This window comes from Vanellus vanellus, assembly GCF_965231255.1.
Source record: "Vanellus vanellus genome assembly, chromosome: 1".
NCBI lineage: Eukaryota > Metazoa > Chordata > Aves > Charadriiformes > Charadriidae > Vanellus > Vanellus vanellus.
This window is the reverse complement of record NC_138905.1, coordinates 68,168,197-68,189,554: the sequence shown is the minus strand read 5'-3', so window position 1 is coordinate 68,189,554 and position 21,358 is coordinate 68,168,197. Positions and strand designations below refer to the sequence as shown.

Here is a 21,358-nt window from a genome sequence, read left to right as displayed (position 1 = left end):
CAGCTACACCTCCTCCCACCTCTGTGCCAGCACCGAAACCGTGTGCACTGCGGAGTGAGGCTCGGCACAGAGCAGGGCAGTCAGGAAAGGGGAGTGGGGCTCTCTTCTCTCAGCTGCATCTCACCAGAGCAATCCCTGTGTGTTTTCCTCTTTGATGTGCCTGTGTCTTACCCTCCTATACCCCTGTTATGCCAGGAGCAAAACCCAGCAGAGCACCCTGTGGAGCATAGTGTGCAACCCTGGCGTGCTGGCACGAGGGGATGCCCTAGCATGTCTGCCAGGCAGGGTGTTCTGCCTAGGCTCCACTTTGAAGCACCTCAGCCCCTGCACCTGGAGAATGAGGTCTCTTTCCTCAGTTTCTCTGGGTCAAGAGACCTGTCTCATCTTGCTTATGGCTCTGCTTCATGCTAGTGGGGCTGTCCTAGCAGTGGCTGATGTTCTCTTATGTACCCCATGGGTGGTGTGTGCTGTGAGACCAAGAGCCACGTGGTGATGAGCAAGCGTCCTGCCCCACAGTCAGCCATGAAAGCCATCAATTCACCTGTGGGACCTCTGGCCACTCGCTCTACTGGGTTGTCCCAGGCAGTCGTGGCATATTTTGCAGCCAGTCCTGCCATACGAGGGGTGTGCTTTATGTTAGCTGTGCCCCCACAGTCACCTGACTCCCCTTAGCTTCACAGTGGCAAGGGGAGCTCCCCTCTTTTTGCACGGGTTCCTTGTGCCATCTCAGGTGCTTCCTTGCCCTGCTCAAGGGACACAGTCTGCCCCTTGCCTCCCCTTGGTCATTCCTGCTGTGCAGCAGCATGCTCTGTTGGCTTTGAGGCAATTCCTTGTACATCTCTGTTTACCCCCCCAACATGGGGCTGTACTTTTAACCCTTTCAGTCTGCAGCTCCAGAGGAGACCTCACTGATATACCGAGCTGTGTTTGGGTCCCTTGCAGTTGCAGCTGGCCCTTCGTGGAAGCGGGACAGAGAGAAAGAGAAAAGGAAAAAAAAAAAAAAAAAAAGGATTTGAGTGGCTGGAGGAAAAAAGGACAGTGAGAGGGAATGTGTGCTTGGGGAAGGGGAAACACTGATTTTTCTAACCTGTCGTCTTCTGCAGTTCGTCTGTGTAGAAAGCATGGTGACAGCTCTTATTGACTTGTTCCCGGGAGTGTTTCGAAAGAAGGGGCGTCGGGAGCTGCTGATCCTGGCCATTGCAGTCATATGCTACCTGCTGGGCTTATTGCTGGTCACTGAGGTAAGAAAGGAGTAGCTGGGGTACAGCCGAGCACCAGAAACCCCACTAGACTGCTCTGGAGGAGTGGGTGGAGACAGCAAGCTCGTCTTTGATGCTGTAATTATCCCTCATTTCTAATGCATTAGCTGGTGTCTCTCGCAGCGGGTGCCGCTTTTACCCTGTGTGATGCTGGTGTACTTGCTGGATAACTGAACCTTCCAGAGAGATGGTCCTGCAGCCCAGAGACACCGCCTGACATACAGCTTTATGCAAATACCAGGCCTGGTGGCTAAAACAAGCTGAGCTGCACAAGCAGAATCTCTTCTAAGGGCAATGATAATTTCCTGGCTGCTTTCCACAAGAAGCAGAGCGGTGGGACGGAAGGCTGGTAGTAATGGCTGCACCATAACCCTGCCTGAGCCAGTGGGCAGCCTGTGATCCCCGGGACCAGAAGCAGCAGAGCGGTGTCGGCACGATGCTACGTGCATGGTATTTGCCCCGCTCTGCAGCTAATAGCCAAGCACCTCTTCCTGAACAGTGGTGTGGTGGGCTGCGCTGTGCGTGCACCGCACGCTTGCACCAGGGGTCTTAGCACTCCTCTGTGTTGCCTCCATGTGCTGTGTAGTGGCAGCTAATTCCTGCTAAACCTCTTAGGCGCTGCAGAACGATCCTGGGCAGCTCCCACTGTGATGGAGAGAGCTTTGAGTGAAACTGCGTGAAAGGTTCCCATGGCTTTTGCATGCCCACTCGCATGGAGGCATCCGCTCCCATCGTTGCAGGATGTCACCTCATACGTGGTGGGATGAAAGCGTAACTGCTCTGCTACTCTGGCAGTGTCTAGAACCCTTCAGTATTATTCAAAGGCATCTGCTTGACTTGTATTGGAGAGGTTTTCTCTTTGAGAAAACACATGAAAGTATGAGAGTGGAGTCATCCACTGACCTGTAGAGGTAGCTGATGGCACCTATGCGAGACTCAGTTTAAAGTCAGAGGCAGCAGGGAAGCCACATGCCTCTGCCATCACAGGGCTTGGACCTTAAGCAATATGTAAAGATGGATGCAACAAAAATGAGGTGTCTGGATGTCCTGATCCTCAGGATCCCAATTTCTTGCCCAGAGAAGTTGTTGAGGCCCCATCCCTGGAGGTGTTCAAGGCCTGGCTGGATGTGGCCTTGGGCAACCTGGTCTAGGGGGAGGTGTCCCTGCCTATGGCAGGGGGGTTGGAACGAGATGATCTTTAAGGTCCCTTCCAACCTAAACCATTCTATGATTATATGATTCTTGGGTGCAAAGTTCTGCACTGCTACGTGGTGCTTTGAAATGATACTGGAAACTTCCTAACTGGTTTGAAACAGGCAAACACACTGGTTCCTGCTTGTATGGACATAGAAACCAGCCTAGACCAGCAGTATCATAAAACAGGCATGAAAACCTCCCCTGCCACCAGGCCTGACTGTCTTTTTGGGACAGGTTTGGGGCAGCCCCAAGAGAAGGTCCTTCTCTCACCTGCTTTAGGTGTGGTGTTTCTGCTGCTATTCTTCTGCTTGCCTCAGTCATTTTTCCCTCACATGGAACAGTCCTGCCATGACTCTCTCTTCTCTACTTCTTCACCAGGGTGGGATGTACATCTTCCAGCTCTTTGACTACTACGCTGCCAGTGGCACATGCTTGCTCTTCCTGGCCATTTTTGAAGTCATCTGTGTAGGATGGGTGTATGGTAAGTGGAGAACAAAATCATGTGCTTCTCTTTCTCAAGGCAAAGATGGGATGTTGAGAAGTGGCAGTGGGTGGAAAAGATCCTTAGGGGGCAAAGGAACGTTGTAATTACCCTCTTTCTTGTCTGGTTACCACTGTGTTTTCTCACAACTTTTCTTAATTGCCCCACATTTAGAGTAGGAATGTTTTTTCCCTCTCTGAAGTTTCCTTATGTTGAACTACCTTGCTGCTCTTCCCATCTGTCCTTTGAATTAGAAAATAAGCTATAGAGGAGTGACTGCTGTTCTTTGGTCTCTGTTACTGTCTGCTTACATTGTGCCTTTAGTTTAGTCCTGTCAGTTAATTTAACACAAAATGCTGGGATGCAGACTTGCTGTGTGTTACTTCTGCAACGCTTCCTGTTTGCACCAGCTGTGGTGGCACTCCTAAAAGAAACGGGAGGGACTGCTTCGGCTTTCAGTGAAGTCTGTAACTAAACTACTCAGGAGCAGGATTAAACTGAGCTCCATGAACCGTCAGAAGGAAACCAACTGCTTGTTAGTCTGTGAAGTAAGAAGAGTATCCTGTGATGTCCTACGGGAGATCTCTTCCCTGCTGAATGGTGCCTGAGCACATAGGCTGCAGTTCATCACCTTGAAGCTTGCGTTGAGGCTGATGTTTTTCGGGCAAGGGGTCTAGTTGTGTGTGATGCAGAGCAGCTGCTCTCTCTCCTTAGCTTCATGAGGCTACAGGAGCTCAGTACCTGTAAGGATCATGCAAAGCTATAGTAGATCCTAGCTTAGACCAGCTCCTCAGCATCCCACAGTCAGGCTTCCGCTAGCTCCTAGCTGCACCAAGCAGCATGGCCATCCTAACTTAAGGAAAAGATTTCAGGCATGAGCATCATGTTGTATCTCTTTCAATGGACAGGAATGGATGCTCGGTAAGGAGTATAATAGCACTAAAGTTAGCAATGATACTTTCTATGAATATTCTTCCAGCTTCTAACAACTTATTAGAGAACCATAGAATGGTTTTGATTGGAAGGGACCTTTAAAGGTCATCTAGTCCACCCCTCCTGCCATGGGCAGGGACATCTTTCACTAGATCAGATTGCTCAAAGTCCCATCCACCCTGACTTTGAACACTTGCAATGATGGTGAATCCACAACTTCTCTGGGCAACCTGTTCCAGTGCCTCACCACCCCCACAGTAAAAAATTTCTTCCTTGTATACGATTTAAATCTACCCTCTTTCAGTTTAAAACTGGTACCCTTTGTCCTATCACTACATGCCTTAGTAAAAAACCTCTCTCTGTCTTTCTTACAAGCCCTGTTTATATATTGAAAGGCCGCAACAAGGTGTCCCTGGAGCCTTTTCTTCTCCAGGCTGAACAACCTCAACTCTCTCAGCATTTCTTCACAGGAGAGACGTTCCAGCCCTCTGATCATTTTCATGCCCATTCTCTGGACCCACTCTAACAGGTCTAACAGGTTCATGTCTTTCTTTTGCTGGGGGTCCTGGAGCCAGATGCAATACTCAGCTCGTTTCCCAGGGATTTCCAGAGCAAGAAGTAAAATCTGGGTTGGGATTTTTTTCTGTTAATTTTTCCAGTTGACTCAGGTAAACTTTTATCATCCACAAAAATTCTGTAGCAAGGAGCTCCATGGTTTGGTCAGGTGTTGTGCGAGGAGTCACTCTCTTTTCCTTGCTTTGAATCTGCCACCCGCTAATTTCATTTGGTGCCACCTTTGTCTTATTTTAGAAGAGACAGTAAACAGTCAGTCCCCGTGCGCTCTCTTTGGTGCTTACAGTTCTATAGAGGTTGCAGTGGCTGTGGTGCAGCTGCTGCTGAAGGGGTTAGCAGTTTCTCAAAACGCTTTATGTACAGTAGTCTGGATGGACTCCTCTCTTACTGAAATGGCAGAAGGTCCAGCTGCTTGGGCTTGACCTCCAGGGAAGGCAAGAGAAGCAGATCTGCAAGAGAGATTTATTCTAGAGAGATGTCCTACAAGGGAAGCTCACCTGAAAGCTTGCAATACCAGACCCCGGCCAGATTTTAGTTCAGAGTCCCCTTCTACCCCGTCCCTGTGGGATTTACAGGGGGATGGAGATTCCCATCCATCTGTGACAGGCTTTCATCATCACCATGCTGGGCTACATGAAAATGAATTATGCTTTAATGTATGGACCCCCCCTGCCATTTTTAGGGTCACACAGGCCACATACCTTTTCCGATGACCCGTGGAGACGAGCAATGGCAGACAATGAATAGGAGAGGTGATGCTACCCCAGCAGCCTGAAAGGGGGCAGAGCAGTGGCTGGGGACTGAGAAACGGCCCTTTCCCTCATCACCATGGGTTCATTTGCCCCACTCCACACAGTGGGATTTTACCCTCTTGATGTTCTGCTTTACGTACATTGGGCTGATTCTGGTCTGAAATGTGGTCAGAGGGCCAAGGTGAGGTGTCTCAGTGGAAAAAAAGTGCCTGGTGCCAATTAATGTTTTTTTCCGCGGCCTCAGAATTGGCAGGGCTGAGCCTCTTGCTTACACTGTGAAGAATTACAGCATTTTTGCTAACACAAATATGCATTCTGAGTTTCCCCTCTCCCAGCACATACGCCAACCACCCACCACTTGGCAGCTTCCCCCTGCTGCCAGGCAGCTGCTCTCGCAAAGATCTGAGGATTTCCTCGCGTGCTGCTCTCTGCCTGTGAAAGGATTGCCCAGCATCGGACCCGCCGATCACGTTCCCTAGAGGGGACCGCTGGAGGGGTTTTGGTTGTTTCCCCCTCCCCCGACCTCTCCTCTCTGCCTTCCACTTTGGGACAGGCAGCCCTCATACAAGTGGGCACGGGTTTTGAGCACTGGGATTCACAACATGGTGCCACCGAAACATGCTGCAGGGAGGATATTTTCCAGGCGGTCACAGCATGCCCATTAGGATTAGCTGTTCCAGGAGAAAGCGAGTGCCTCCATCGCTGCAGGAGAGCCGGGGCTGAAACCATTAGGACTGTTTACAAAGCTAAAGCAAACTGCTGCCAGCGAGTACCTGTGGGCGGCCCTAGGGTGAACCCGTGTTGTGCTGGTATAAATCTTTCTCTCGCTCTCTTGCTCACGTGCAGCATGGCTACCAGAAGCGGCTGCCTCCTTCTGCCTGGATCCCACCTCTTGGGCTTGCTCCGACGGCGTGTGCGTTATCCTCTCGGGTACACCAGCTACAGGCAATCTTACATGCTTGTTTAGGGGTCATAAGGGGCCTGCTCTGTGCACCTGGTACCCAAAGGGTGCGCAGTCGTTGCAGTGCCACCACATCTCTGCTGCCGGCATTTTGCACAGGTTGGGCGCAGGTGTTGATGCTGCAGGTTTAAGACAGAGAGGGAGCAGATACAAGCCCCGGCACAGAGCCGGGGTCGTCACCTATTGAAATCCTGTGGATGAAATTGGATATACAGGAATGCAAATAAAGGCAGCTTGGGAGAAAAAGTTTCAAAAAAAAATAATAATTCTTCATAGATTCCAAACCGGTAGATCTGTGAAACTCACTGTTTCTGGACATTGTAAAAATAAAATAAAATCTTTGTCCCTTTCGGTTTGGGTATCACTTGCAGTTGTTATAAGCTACATAAAATGAGAAGGGCTCCATAAGGACAAGACATAAGGGTGTAAGCAAATCTCTAGTTGGGTTCATGTGAAATTTATTCCCATGAATTTATGTAGCAAAAGTAAATGATTTGTCAGAAAAGCATGCAACAGCTTTGAAGGTATATGGGATTGGTCAGCACAAGAGAAATGGTACCAGCATATATGGATAACTGCCCTGTGCCTGCATACTGTTCTTCCTTGTCTTGGGATATTGGGGATAACACCAAACTTCTTTGTTCATTCCAACAAAAATCTCTTTGGGGAAATCTTTATGGTTTTCTCTGCAGGAGCTTTACCTAATCCTTCTAACGTGTGGGGAAGGAAAGGGGACTGCACGCGTCCTCCAGCTCCTAATTTGCTCAAAAAGCCAATGTTGAGTGATTGAACTGATGAGTTCTTAAGCTTGATTACTTTGTCATCTGCCCGCGAAACATAGAGCATATAAAACCTCCTGTTCATATACTCTCCGAGGACGTTCATGTCAGTTCCCATTGAGTTTCATCGCATCACCTACTGACTGCCACAGTGGCTGTGGGAATATAGGACCTGATGATGGTTGTACTACAAAGAACTACTACAGAGAATAAGGACAGGTAGCACACCGTAACTAGCAGCGTAAGTTTTGGGTTGTTTTCTTGGTGGAGGATGGCTGTCTGGTGTGTCTTAAGTTTTGTTTGGCATCTTTGTATTTCTTTAGTTGCTATGTATCTTCCACTAGATCCTAGATCCAAATTTGCAGTGAAACTTTGGCTTCCACAAAGTCGTATTACAAATGAATTTATCCGTCATATGTCTGACATCACAGTGTGTTTCTGTGGAAACACTATGTATAAGAGACTGTGCTATACTCTCATATTCTAAGCTGCAAGTCATCTCATTTTTATCTCTCTCCTTTTTTTTTTTTTTTTTTCCACCCGGTGGAAGATTTTGTCTTCTTGGCAAAATAAATTTTTTATACCATCTCCCTTTAATCCCCAGTATATTTTCAGAAATGCTATCTGAAGCCTCATGATATTTGCAGCTTGGAAATTTAGGGTTCTGTTCTCTGGTGTAGGCTGGGCTCCCACACAAGGCTGTGTGTCCCTTGATATGCCACAGCTTGTTGACTGTGCTTGAGGCTACTTGCTAACTTGCCAACTCAAGATGGGAACCATGAGGTGTTCAAAGAACCTGTTCCCCCTGCCCCCCAGCCTAAATACTTCAAAAAGCTGGGTTTAAAAGAGCTTTCCTGCAAACATTAGTCATGGGGTATAGAAAATAATGCAAAGAATTACAAAAAAGAGAAGCACACATAATGTGCTTTTGTAGAATTCATATATTTAAAGGAAACGTAATACAGGAATTCAATTCTAAGACATAAAAACCACAAACCAAAATAAAAGTCACCACTAAACAAGAGGAGTTAGACACGTACGCACACCTGCAGGGCTATGATCTTATTGGCAGAGATGTGCTGGGATGTCTCCTATGACTGGGGTGTTGGAATGGAAGGATACAGGCTCTTCAGGAGGCACAGGCAAGGGAGACGAGGAGGGGGTGTTGCCCTCTATGTCAATGACCAACTGGAGTGCATGGAGCTCTGCCTGGTGATGGATGAGGAGCCAACTGAGAGCTTATGGGTCAGGATTGAAGGGAGGGCAGGGACAGGTGATGTTACAGTGGGGGTCTGCTACAGGCCACCCGACCAGGAAGACCAAGCGGATGAGGCCCTCCATAGACAGATAGGAGTAGCCTCACATTCACAAGCCCTGGTCCTCATGGGGGACTTCAGCCACCCCGATTTCTATTGGAGGGACAACACAGCAGGGCATATCAATCCAGGAGATTCCTGGAACATGTCAATGATAACTTCCTTCTCCAAGTGACAGAAGAGCCAACAAGGAGAGGTGCTATGCTGGACCTTGTTATCACCAACAAGGAGGGGCTGGTGGGAAATATGAAGGTCAAGGACAGCCTTGGCTGCAGTGACCATGAAATGGTGGAGTTCAAGATACTTAGGGCGGCGAGGAGGGCACAATAGTAAGCTTGCTACTTCAAAAGAGTAGACTTTGGCTTCTTCATGGATCTACTTGGTACAATACCATGGGATAAAGCCCTGGAGGGAAGAGGGGCCCAAGAAAGCTGGTTAATATTCGAGGATGACCTCTTCCAAGCTCAGGAGCTAGGCATCCCAACAAAGAGGAAGTCAGGCAAAAATGCCAGGAGCCCTGCATGGATGAACAAGGAGCTTCTGGACAAACTCAAAGACAAAAAGGAAGTCTACAGAGGGTAGAAGCAAGGACAGGTATCCTGGGAGGCATACAGAGAAATTGTCTGAGCAGCCAGGGATCAGGTTAGGAAAGTTAAAGACCAGATAGAATTAAATCTGGCCAGGGATGTCAGGGGTGACAAGAAAAGCTTCTACAGGTACATCAGTGATAAAAGGAAAACTAGGGAAAATGCGGGCCCTCTCCAGAAGGAAATGGGAGACCTGGTTACCCAGAATATGGAGAAGACTGAGGTGCTCAATAACTTTTTTGCCTCTGTCTTCACTGGCAAGTGTTCTAGCCACACAGCCCAAGTTGTAGAAGGCAAAGGCAGGGACAGGGAGAATGAAGAACTGCCTACCCTAGGAGAAGATCAGGTTTGAAGCAATCTAGGAAACCTGAAAGTACACAAGTCTGTGGGACCTGATGAGATGCATCCATGGGTCCTGAGGGAACTTGTGGATGAAGTTGCTAAGGCACTATCCATCATATTTCAGAAGTTGTGGCAGTCTGGTGAAGTTCCCACTGATTGAAGAAGAAGAAGGAAGAGGGGAAATGTAACCCCTGTTTTTAAAAATGGAAAAAAGGAAGACCTGGGGAACTAAAGGCCTGTCAGTCTCACCTCTGTGCCTGGCAAGATCATGGAGCAGATCCTCCTGGAAACTATGCTAAGAGACATGGAAAATAAGGAGGTGATTGGTGACAGCTAACATGGCTTCACTAAGGGCAAATTGTGCCTGACAAATTTGGTGGCCTTCTGTAATGGGATTACAGTGTTTGTGGGTAAGGAAAGAGCACCGACGTCATCTACCTCGAGTTGTACAAAGCATTTGACACTGTCCTGCATGACATCCTTGTCTCAAAATTGGAAAGACATGTATTTGATGTATGGACCACTTGGCAAATAAGGAATTGGCTGGATGGTCGCACTCAAAGAGTCGCAGTCAACAGCTTGATGTCTGAGTGGAGATCAGTGATGAGTGGTGTCCCTTAGGGGTCGGTATTGGGACTTAACCGGTGTTGTTTAACATCTCTGTCGGTGACACAGACAGTGGAATTGACTGTGCCCTCAGCAAGTTTGCCGATGACACCTAGCTGTGTGGCGCGGTCAAAACGCTAGAGGGAAGGGATGCCACCCAGAGGGACCTGGACAGGCTTGGGAGGTGGGCCCATGCCAACCTCATGAAATTCAACAAGGCCAAGTGCAAGGTCCTGCACTCGGTTCAGGTCAATCCCAAGCACAAATCCAGGCTGGGCGGAGAATGGATTGAGAGCAGCCCTGACTTGGGGGTGTTGGTGGATGAGAAGCTCAATATGAGCAAGCAATGTGCACTCGCAGCCCAGAAAGCCAACTGCATCCTGACCTGCATCAAAAGAAGCGTGGCCAGCAGCTTGAGGGAGGTGATTCTGCCCCTCTGCTCTTGTGAGACCCCACCTGAAGTACTGTGCCCAGCTGTGGAGCACTCAACACAAGACGGACATGGAGAGCTGTTGGATCAAGTCCAGAGGAGGGCCATGAAGACGATCAGAAGGCTGGAGCACCTCTCCTATGAAGACAGGCTGAGAGAGTTGGGGTTGTTCAGCCTGGAGAAGAGAAGGCCCTAGGGAGACCTTCTAGCAGCCTTCCAGTATCTGAAGGGGGCCTACAAGAAAGCTGGAGAAGGACTTTTTACAAGGGCCTGTAGTAACAGGATGAGGGAGAATGGTTTTAAACTGAAAGAGGGTAGATTTAGATTAAAAATAAGGAAGAAATTTTTCACTATGAGGGTGGTGAGGCACTGGAACAGGTTGCCCAGAAAAGTTGTGGATGTCCCATCCCTGGAAGTGTTCAAGGCCAGATTGGATGGGGCTTTGAGCAACCTGGTCTAGTGGAAGGCGTCCCTGCCCATGGCAAGGGGGTTGAAACTAGACGATTTTTAAGGTCCCTTCCAACCCAAACCATTACATGATTCTATGAAACTCTAAACACTCGCAAGTGTGGCCAGTCCTCTAGGCACATATTTTGCATACCCCAGCCTTCTGGTGTTAGGATGCAAAGAAGCCAGGTCTCATCACAATTGCGGGTGGGAACAGTGGCATGACCATGAGTTCACAACTGGATGAACATCCCTAAAGGCAGAGCCCTTTATCAGCTAAGCACTGTGATAAAAATTCAATAAGATAAATGTGGTGGTATATCATCACAGAGGTGCTTAACTGGTAATCTTTTTCTGGACATGCTAGCTCAATTTTTTTGTCTAATATTGTTGCCCTATTTTACCTGAGGCATCTGATATAGTACATCTGGTTAGCTCTAGTCTGGAAGATGTTAGGGCATCTTATGATTATGATTTTGATTCTTCTTCATTTCACATTTCTTTCAGGCCAACATTAGGCACTTGCTCCTTGAAGATATTCTAGAGTTTACAACAAGGTCTGCTGAAGTCCATCTGTGTTACATTGTCTCCTCTATATACCATTGAATATATTTCCTCTTTGTACTTTGGGTTGGGAAGAGTCAGTGGTTAGGGTCTGGCCAGTAGCAGAACTTTTAGATGCTCTTCAGATATATATCCCACTCTGGTGTGCCATGAGATACAGGTGGGTCACACATACTGTGAAAAACAAGTGAAACTAATGAGAAGGAGATCAGGCACCCACAGGACAGCTCCCATTGGACAGTATAGCAGCACTGGCAGATGGAAGATTTGGTTTCCAGCAGAGTTTGAATTGACAAGTCTTCTGGGTTTAGACCAAAAATAAAATATTCTGTGGAATGACAGAGGAAATGCCCAGCTCAGTGAGGATTCTTGACATGACTTCCTTGGTGTGCCAATCTGGTTACAAAGAGAGGGTTTTATTGGGTGTGCCCCACTCTGTTCCTTTTGGCACTCTGAGCTCACACTATCCTGGATGCTCAACCTGCACGAGCTTTCCCTTGCTGACCAATAAACCAGGCACCCCTTCTTGCTTCGTGCCGGTCCTTACCAGCTCTTAGTGGCCCATGGGCTGCATCCTCTCACTTATAGCTTCTGTTGTCTGAGGGACAGGGCATTTCTTCTCTGTCAAGCTTTCTGATAACATACAGCAGAAGTTAAAAACCTTCATCTGTTTTTAGCCACAGATGGGCCTTTTCAGTGCCAGAAAAGCTTCTTACCTGCTGCTATATTACTAGGATAGCTGCGTTTTTGCCAGGAGTAAACACTGAGGATAGAGAAAGTTGGGATCTGATGTGAACAGTGGTCGAAGAAAACAACAGTGATCTGACCTCTCGCTTTGTCTCTGTGCTGGCTGATGGCCAAGGTGCCAACCGCTTCTACGACAACATTGAGGACATGATTGGTTTCCGGCCGTGGCCCCTGATTAAGATATGCTGGCTGGTGTTCACACCGGGTCTGTGCTTGGTAAGTGCAATTATGACAACACGCATACTATTCTGGGTCCCTGGGTTCTCAGTAGAAAAGGTTGATTTGTCTTCAAGGTGCTGCTGTAATTTTTTTCAAACTGCTATGAGAAGCAGAAGCTTGTCCATAGCTGAGGAGGCAATTTATTTCCTTTGTAAAGCCTTATCTTTTGCCTGGGAAATTAATTGAGCCTGAAAAGTCACTTGTTTACTGCGAAGGCAAGGGAAATGTATCCTCAAAGTCTGGAGACGTTTGGTCAAATTACTTTTAAATAGAAGACTAGTGAGAATTACCCTGTTCTGAAATACGTGCTTCAGCCTGTGTTCCTGTGACCTCCCATGGTTCAGAAATATCTTTCCACGGCCATTTACTTCCTATGTTATTAATTCTCTTTTAAAACTTCTGTGACAACTGTGTTTAAAGAAAATGCGCCGTTAAGTCAGGTGAGTTCTTGCCTGTTTTGGGTTTATGTCTGGTCTTGCTCTGTTGACATTTACATGATTTCTGAGCCAAATTCTGTTCCTGCATCTGATGTTGAGAGTTGTTTTCTTTGACCTCAATGGGAACACAGATGGGATCTATAGCTACAGCTTACAAAAGATTTCTAGTCCTTTGTCCTCAGGCTCCAGCAGGAGTTGAATATCAGGGAAATTTTCAAAGCAAGCCTGATCCATCCCAAATCATGAGAGCTCTGTGGCTAGAGAGCTCCAAGAGGGGTAAACCTGTGCCCACGTGGTACTTCTGGAGGGCTTCTGCCAGGGACAACAACAGTTCCTGACTTGATATGAATATATGGCTGTCTCAGTGTTGCTGGACCCTCAAAGATGCTGCCAACTTTGCTTAGGTTGAACCCTTAAGAAGCCTGAAGGCTTTACACTGCAGAGAAGCCTGGCCCTGGCTCTGAGATAATTCCTTGTGTGGTCAGCATGCACCAAGCTCTGCCTCGCCACAGCTAGCAAGGTCCGTGCTAGCTTATGCAAGACATCACACTCATTGCCACCCAGCCAGTGCTTGCAGGGTGGCCAGGCTGGCCAGCTTTTTTGCTCCCTTTGCTCTGGCTATGTCTATGTTTTCTGCTCCTCAGGCTGTCTTCCTATTTTCCCTGATCAAGTACACACCCTTGAAATACAACAATTTCTACGTGTACCCGCCCTGGGGCTACGTGGTGGGATGGCTGATGGCTCTCTCCTCCATGGTCTGCATTCCTCTCTATGCCATCTTCATCCTCCTGAAAACCAAAGGACCCCTGAAGCAGGTACTGGGACTGTGGTTACTGGGTGAGTTGCTGCTGCTCCCCCGAGAAGGCTCATGGGAAGGGCCTCAGGGAAGATGTACGTGGCACATTTCTCCTCTGAGAAGGCAAGGTGGGTGAGAGTGGCCCTTGCCCAGACTGACACATAGCTCTTGCTAGCAATTTGGAGGGCTTGGAGAGTCTCAGCACAGCTTCCTTGGTGATCATCAAATGTCCAGAGTCTCCCATGCGACGTTGCACTACCATGCTCGGTGCAATATGTAGACATATGCAGAGCATCTCTAGCTCTGTCTTCTACTGGATGGCAGAAGACCTCCTCAATGTGGGCTACCTGAGGCAACAGGCTGATTGATTTGGGTTATGATTCAGGTGGTCTTGCTGGCCGTGTAAGCAAAGATGGCATGCCACCACCTTTGCCTCCTCTTTCGTTACAGGCTAGTGCCAGTGCAAACCAGGTGCAAAAGCAGGATCTGTACTTGTTGTCCCTTGCCCCTGCTCCCCTTTTAGTCCTAGGTCAGGACTGTGTTATTTTCTCTGAAGAAATGACATGTGGCTATCAAAGAGGACATGCTCACAGAGCTGTAAAAGTCTGCCCTGTGCCATGCCCAAGTGTGTCCTCTTTCACTGTAGACACCTTCTGCTAGGAAGAAGTGTGTCTAGGAAGATGGTATCATAGAGATGACACCTAACCCACAAAGAAAGACCTGAGTGATGTACAGTACATATAAATTTCTGCACAATTTATCTTCTGGTCCTTCCCCATCCTCACTGACTGTAGGCTCATCTGCAGCTGGTTGGGGTGGGGAAGAGGTGAACAGGGCATGGGAACATCCCTGTGACTGTGGTGTAGGTGTGACAGTCACATTGTGGGGTTATGGGGAGGAGGAAAGTGCACTGCCAACACAGCCAGGGATGGGCTGGGTGCAAGATGTCCTCGTTGGCTCCATTGCCTCAGGGACAGTGAATCTGTGCCTGTGGGGGCTCTTATTTGCAGGCTGGGAGATGTGACTTAATAGAGAGTGACAGGAATTGTGGCAGAGCTGGCTAATACCCATCTCAGGCTCAGGAGAAGACACAGTGCAATACCCAGACAGGAATGACAGTGATGAAAGTCTTCAGTGACACAGTGAGAGGAGCATAAGCCATTGCAAGCAGGGAGGTGGAGGAGAAATACACTACTATGAAATAGTCCTTGTTTAGGTGCCTTTGGCCCTTGGTCCTTCTGATTGCTGTTGGTGGCCATGAAGAGATGACAAGGTTGGGAAGGAGCTGGGAGCTGTACACCCCCCAGTGTGAGGACCTCCAGGTGAATCTTGTGCCAAGGTGCTGTGATGTGATTTGCTCCAAGTTCAGACCTTGAGTCCTGCCTCTTACAGCCCTCTCTTGTGCTCCAGTCCATTTAGCAGTAATGTATCTGTCCTTTCCTGTGGCCAGTTTGAAGAGTTTGACTGGGTGGCACAACATGTCTGACTCCCCACAGCTCAGAGGTTTCATATGTCTAAACTAGGGATCGAAGCTGTCAGTGAAGTAATTGCCCCAATATCCCGCCTGCTAAACAAGCAACATTACTCACCTGTTGCAAAGTGCTTTGAGCCTTTGGACTGAAATGTTGTTGTGAGTAGTGTTAATGTTTATTTTACAGTACATCTGAGGAATTGATTTGGCCAATTTCGGACTGAGGGTTTTTATATTTGCCGTGGTTTAGATGATATTAGTTGTAATTTCCAGGAACTTCTCAGTTACATTAGTATGAAGAAACTTCCAAGGATGTGGTTTAGGCATGTAGGAAGGAATCAGCTGCTAAGCCTGGGTTGATTCAGGGGAGAATCAAAGGCAGCCACATGATGCCTCCTGGAATAGTAGCTCCTGTTTGGAAAACAGGTTTTCTCAAAATATACCTGCTCCCTTTTTCCAGTCACACCCCAGAAATGTAGTAATTTCCTGACACGGATGCTTCCAGGAACAGTGCCTTTCAACTGAATATTGCAAACCATTCACTGAAAGCAAGTTTGTAATTGGTAATTATGATCAGTCACTGCAACAAACTGATTCCTTTTGTTACACTTGACTGACCAAGAAACACAAATGTTGTTTGCTAATGTGTCTGATTAAGACAGCTCAAGCTCCAAAGACTGAAAACTCACAATGAACTGCTCACAGAGCAGCTGCAGGCCAAGGCTGATTTCAGAAATCATCGGGCAAATACTTTTGAATAAACGAGCAAAATCTGGGATTCTGGCAGGCACTTCAGAAGGAGTGGAAGCACTGAAATTAATCCAATGAGTCACGGATGAATGGCCCGCTCTGCTTGTGATGCACTCTGCAAGGGAGGAGCGTGCATTTGTGATGGAAAAAGTTAGTAACGGCGAAAGTCGGTATTCAGCAGCGAAGTGATACACTGGCCCATGGAGCCGGGCAGGTAGCTGCAAGATGGTGTGTGTTACTTGGCTTTGGGAGGTGCCTAAGTGCTCAGGAAGGTGTGTGGTACCAGAGGGGTTTCAAAAAATGTGAGGAGAAAGACCAGAAATTCACATCAACTCTCTCTGTGGGCCAGCACCTTTTGCCCAAAGAGCTCCAAGTTCTTTGCATTTTTTTAAGGATAGCTTGCCCCAAAGCTGAGACATCACTAGCGTATGTGTGTGGGGGACAGCCCGCGACACTGGCCGCATTGCAGAGGACAGGGGGAGCTAAGGGCAGACAGCTGCCCCACAACCCCTACCTGCACCACCACAGACTGTCTGGCTGCGAGAGGGGAGCTGGGGTGACCTGGGGGCAGGAAACAGCCTGTGGAAGGGCTGATTTACCAGGGAAGTGCCACTGTGGTAGGTATCACCTGCCACCCTGTTTCGGACCATAGCCGGAGGTGCCCGGCACTTTCTGATAGCCAGACTATTTGGAAGGCTCCACAGCTCCCACCAAAGTCAGTGGGAAGCACAGCTACTTGGCATAGGGAGAAAAAAAAGGGCTTTACGGTGGTTTTTCCTTGGCCATAGAAAATGTCCGTGGGGCCTAACCGCTAACATCCTTTCTCCCAGAAACATGTCTGTGAGGAGCCCTGTACATTGGGCTGTCAGTCCACAGCCTGGGTTTGAGCCCATAGGTGGAATAATTGTCATGGAGAGCAGTTAAGGCAAGCCTGCTCTCCTCCCTCCCCCTTTCACAGCCTTTGGGCAGGAGAGGAGCAGGGAGCTGGCAGCATTAGCTCTCTAGGTGCCTTTGCCCCCAGCAATGGTTGTGGATCACTATTGGGTGTCAGTTTGTTTATCAGCTTAATTAACAGAGACTTCCTCTCCACAGCGGCTGACACAGCTGATTTCCCCAGCGGAGGATCTGCCACAGCCAAAGAAGCACATGGTGGGTCTGTCCGACCTGAAGCGCAAGGGATGGTCCCCTCCGGTCCAGGAGGTGCTCAGCATCACAGAGAGAGAAACCCACTTCTAAGACACCGGGGAAGTCTCCTCCATACCCCGGACTGATTCGCTCTCTCCTTCCCGAAGTGGTTTCTTTTCTCTCCTGGGCTCTTCTCATGTCTCCTTCACGCCTGAGACAGAAGCATCTGGGACACCCTCTCCTTCCAGCCAGCTGGTTGCACCCACCAGGGACAGCATTTCTTTTGACTCCCTAGGGACAACTCTCCCTTGTCAGCAGCTGGGGAGCAAGCAACACGCTTTTGTCAGAAGTGTCCTCCAGTACTGACACTGGTGGGGATGAGAAAAACAACGTGTTAACAAAAAGAGAAAAGAAAAAGAAAAAGTGGTCATGTTTGGAGGAGGAAAGGAAACCACAGTGGTGAGAGAGAGCAGAGAATAAAGGTGTGCAGGAGCAAAGTTAGGGATGCAAAGGCACAAAACGATGGGGCGTTAGCGCAGGGAATAAGTAAGTTGGTTCAGAAGTACATAAGAAACTGGAGGATGACAAAGGAAAGTGCATTGCTAGGTCACCTACGTATGAGGAAGAGGGAGCTGGGAACGTATCATAGGCGATGATAAAAGGAGGCTGCAGCATTAGTAGTTACAGCTCCAGTTGTCACTGAAAGGGAAGAGAGTGGCAGGGTGCTCGATGCAATCGTAGTTATTGATGACGGCTCTCAAGGCAGTCTCAGTCTGGAAAGGGGGTGAGGAATAACTATGTAGGGGCTCGCTCTTGGTCAAAACTACATGGCTCAGTGAAAAGGCATCCGAGAGTGAAACAGCCGAATATTTGAAAATTCTTTCACAAAATTCATGGAGTGCAGGAAAAGTCCCAGAGCAGTTGGTAAAAAAACAAAACAAAACAAAACAAGAGCTGCAGCACAGCAGGGAGAAATGAGGCCCTGGGGACTGCACTCCCACAAATTTAACTGCACTGCTGGGGCATTTTGTAAAGAAATTAATGAAGGAGTTGATGGGCCTGATTCTGTGTGGCAGAGTAGCTTTGGGGCGAGGGTGGGAGAAGGATTGTGCTCCCTCGGCTTTGCTGCAGATGACTGCTCAGGGGATAAGGAAGGCATAATCGGGTGCAATAATCATAAGCTCAAGCAAGATAAAGCGATAATTAATAGGTAAGATGGGTTCATCGGAAGCAGATTGTGTGGAATTAAAGGTCTCTCGTTGCCAGGGTAGTCATGAATGTCAGGCGATGGCTGGGAGAGATTGCGCTCGGATGCGGCAGTTGGTGCAGTGCCACACAAAGCTCTGTCCTGTGGAGGCTGGGGCTGTAAAACTCCCTGCCAAAAGCTGCTTGAATGCCTATCAGAATTTCACAGTTAAAGCCACAGGGAAAGACAGTGGCAGGATCCCCCCAGGAACTTTGCTGTGGTTGAGGGCTGGTGCACGGCTGTGTTGCAATAGTGGCGCATCAAACCACGCCGGAGAATGGCCGTTAAAAAGAATCAGAGATGCCACAGGCTTCTTTCCCTTGTTCCTTGTTCCAAGTAATTGCTTTTCCCTGTGCTGTGTGGAGATAAACCACCAGCGCTGAAAGTAAGCGGGAAAATCGGGCCTCATCTGTGCAATGCGGTACCTATTCCAATTGCTATGGGAACCTTATCTTCTGCAGTTTCCTGTGAGTTTAACTGGTGAATTAGCATAGGGCAATCTTTTCCCCATTTAATTTCCTTTCCTTTAAAAAAATAAAACCAAAAAATTGCTGGTGGAATGAACACTGAAAGTCAAGTATCAAAATTTGTACCTCTTTGGGACATTATCGTTTGATTGGAGATGATTTACTGTAAAAGGCAGAGTTAGCTGACAAACCTCATTCTTGTTCCCTGCAAAAGACTGCAGCATCACATAAAACACCATTTATTTTATTTTTATTTTTTAAGGAGCTAAATTTCACATCACAGCGATAGTCATGGGAAGAGCTTAACATCCAGAGGCTTGCAGTCAGGCCTCATCGTAAGTGTTTTGTTGGTTTTTCCTCTCCTTCCCAGTGGTGATGCTCACAATATGGTAGGAGAAGCAGCTCCTCACAGCAGGTCTCTGCATGGAGCTGGAGCAAAAGCCAGGGGCTGTCACCAAGGAGCAGCAGTGCCAGGGTGGCACAGCTGGATCAGCTGGAGAAATCACCGGCCTCAGGGGGTGCCGGCTGTCCGCAGGGTGCTTGCTCTGCGGCTGCCTCCCCACGCTCGGAGCTGCAGCAGGGCCGTGCATGAGAGGTTTGGTTTCAGGCATGGCCTGCAGCTGCCTTGGCAGCACCCGTGGTCAGAATGGTGGTGTTTGTTTTGAGAAAGAAACCTACCGTCTCTTCTTCAAGCAGCAGAAAGGAAAGTTAAAGGACTGGGACTTGCTATCCAGATTCAGTCTTAGGCATTAGCACAGGTTTCTTCTACAACCCTTGGTAGGATATTTCATAGAATCAAAGAATCACAGAATGGTTTAGGTTGGAAAGCACCTTGAAAATCACCCAGTTCCAACCCCCCTGCCATGGGCAGGGACACCTCCTACTAGACCAGGTTGCTCAAAGTCCCATCCAACCTGGTCTTGAACACCTCCAGGGATGGAGCCTCCACAACTTCCCTGGGAAACCTGTTCCAGTGCCTCACCACCCTCATAGTGAAGAATTTCTTCCTAATATCTAATCTAAATCTACCCTCTTCCAGTTTAAAGCCAATCCCCCTCATCCTATTACTACAGGCCCTTGTAAAAAGTCCTTCCCCAACCCTCCTGTAGGCCCCCTTTAGGTACTGGAAGGATGCTATACGGCTTCCCCAGAGCCTTCTCTTCTCCAGGCTGAACAACCCCAACTCTCTCAGCCTGTCTTCGTAGGAGAGGTGCTCCAGCCTTCTGATCATCTTTGTGATGATCATCATCATTTAACCCCTTTACTCCAGCTGCCATGCCTTTAAGATGTAAGGTAGTGTCATACTGCCAGAGAAGTCATGGAGATGTGTTCACTCCTTTTTCTGAGGTAGTCGGATGACACTGCAAAAATCCTAGATAGAAATAAGTCACTTTTCAGTTTTGAGCACAAACATGGGGCTGTGTTATTGAAAAGAAATACTGCATGAACTGGTTCTTCTGTTGCTGATGAATAATCTGATAGTAGCATCCCGCCTCTGCCAGGAAGCAGCATTTTTTAATAAAGTCAGAGGAGGTATTGCTGTCCCCATTGAGAGCAATTACAAAATGCCCTGAATCAGGAAATTTATCCAGATGTTTTGGATGGAATTGACAGAGTCTCAGGAAGTTTAAGGGAAAGCTCAATGACACAGGTACACCCAGCAGGGGGAAGAGCGGAAAATGCCACCAGTGTCTGTCTTTTGCTATGAGACCCTCAGTACACAGGTGTAGTAAAAGACCAAGTAATGGTTTGCTAAACTGATACAAACATCTCAGGCTTTGCTGCGTATGTACAACCGATCTGACAGGTCTCCATCAGCCCCTGGAAGCGAGCACTTTTGGAGACCTCTGAGTCTGCTCCCTTCCTGCGCACAACCAGGGTGTAAATACACCATCGAAAGGATGGTACAGAGAGGAGGGAGAGATTTTTTTTCCCCTGTAATTGTTGATAACATGCCAAGACATGATACATTTGCAGCTGAAGACTAAGGGAAGTTACAAGGTGGCCATGCTGTGCTGCTCCTCCTGGTTGGAGGGAAAACAGAGTACGTAGGAGGACAGGCATCCATCAAGCACATAATTACCACTTTTGGGTTTTCAGTTTTTTTTTTTTTTCATTAAAAGATTATTTTCACCCCTCTTTCCAGAAATGAAAGCCAGGAAAATTGTTTGTTAAAAAAGAAACCAAGCCAAAAGGTCTTGTATTTTCCTTCTCCTTTCTTCATTTTCTGTTTCTTTTCTTCCCATTTTTTTTGTTCTCCCTCCTTCAGCCTTCCCTCCCTTTTTCCTTTAACAGTGGCAAATGGAAAAAAGAGGAAGAGGAAACGATAGTTGAAAACTTGTACTGGACAAAATTTGAAAAGAAAGATAAAACAAATGGCAAACCAGCCAAACAAGTTGCTAAGAGTTATTTGCTTGCCACTTACCCCCAATGCTCATCCACGCTCCCAGCTAGAGAGGTTTGTCCATCCCTGTGTGCACCAAACAAGCCCCTTCCCATGCACTTCTGGCAAGTTTCTTTTTCCCAAAGAGAAATGTGTCATTCTTGAGCCTTTTCCCTTAGATCTTCATCTAAATGAAGGTGATTCCTGGTTTGGCTGGACTGCTGCCCCCTGCTCTTCATCAGGTAGGGAGACACAATGGTGTCCCTCGCATGGCTTATGGCTACAGCCGGCCAGGAACCCTTTCCATCCTGGCCCTAGAGGATGCACAGGCTCTGGAGGACTCTTACAGCAATTCTTGCATTTCTACCTTTGTCCAGTGTGAGGTAATATGTATTTGTTCTCATCATTGGGATATCTTCAGTTTTCATGGCTCCAACACTCAACATAGTTTTTTTTTTTGGGGGGGGGGAGAATTGCAGTGGCATTTCAT

The 21,358-nt window shown here is 48.0% G+C and overlaps 1 protein-coding gene across 1 annotated transcript in view; it reads left to right on the top strand.

Annotated features, from left to right (window-relative positions):
- Window positions 1-16,883, top strand: part of LOC309682674 (sodium- and chloride-dependent betaine transporter-like) — a gene marked incomplete at both ends in the record, with an annotated part of 33,434 nt that extends 16,551 nt beyond the window's left edge. The window contains 5 exons of the mRNA XM_082496788.1: window positions 1,104-1,241; window positions 2,835-2,937; window positions 12,090-12,190; window positions 13,275-13,445; window positions 16,740-16,883. Coding sequence (XP_082352914.1) covers window positions 1,104-1,241; window positions 2,835-2,937; window positions 12,090-12,190; window positions 13,275-13,445; window positions 16,740-16,883 — 657 coding nt within the window. The remainder of the gene's footprint in view (window positions 1-1,103; window positions 1,242-2,834; window positions 2,938-12,089; window positions 12,191-13,274; window positions 13,446-16,739) is intronic.
- Between the last annotated feature and the right edge of the window lie 4,475 nt (window positions 16,884-21,358).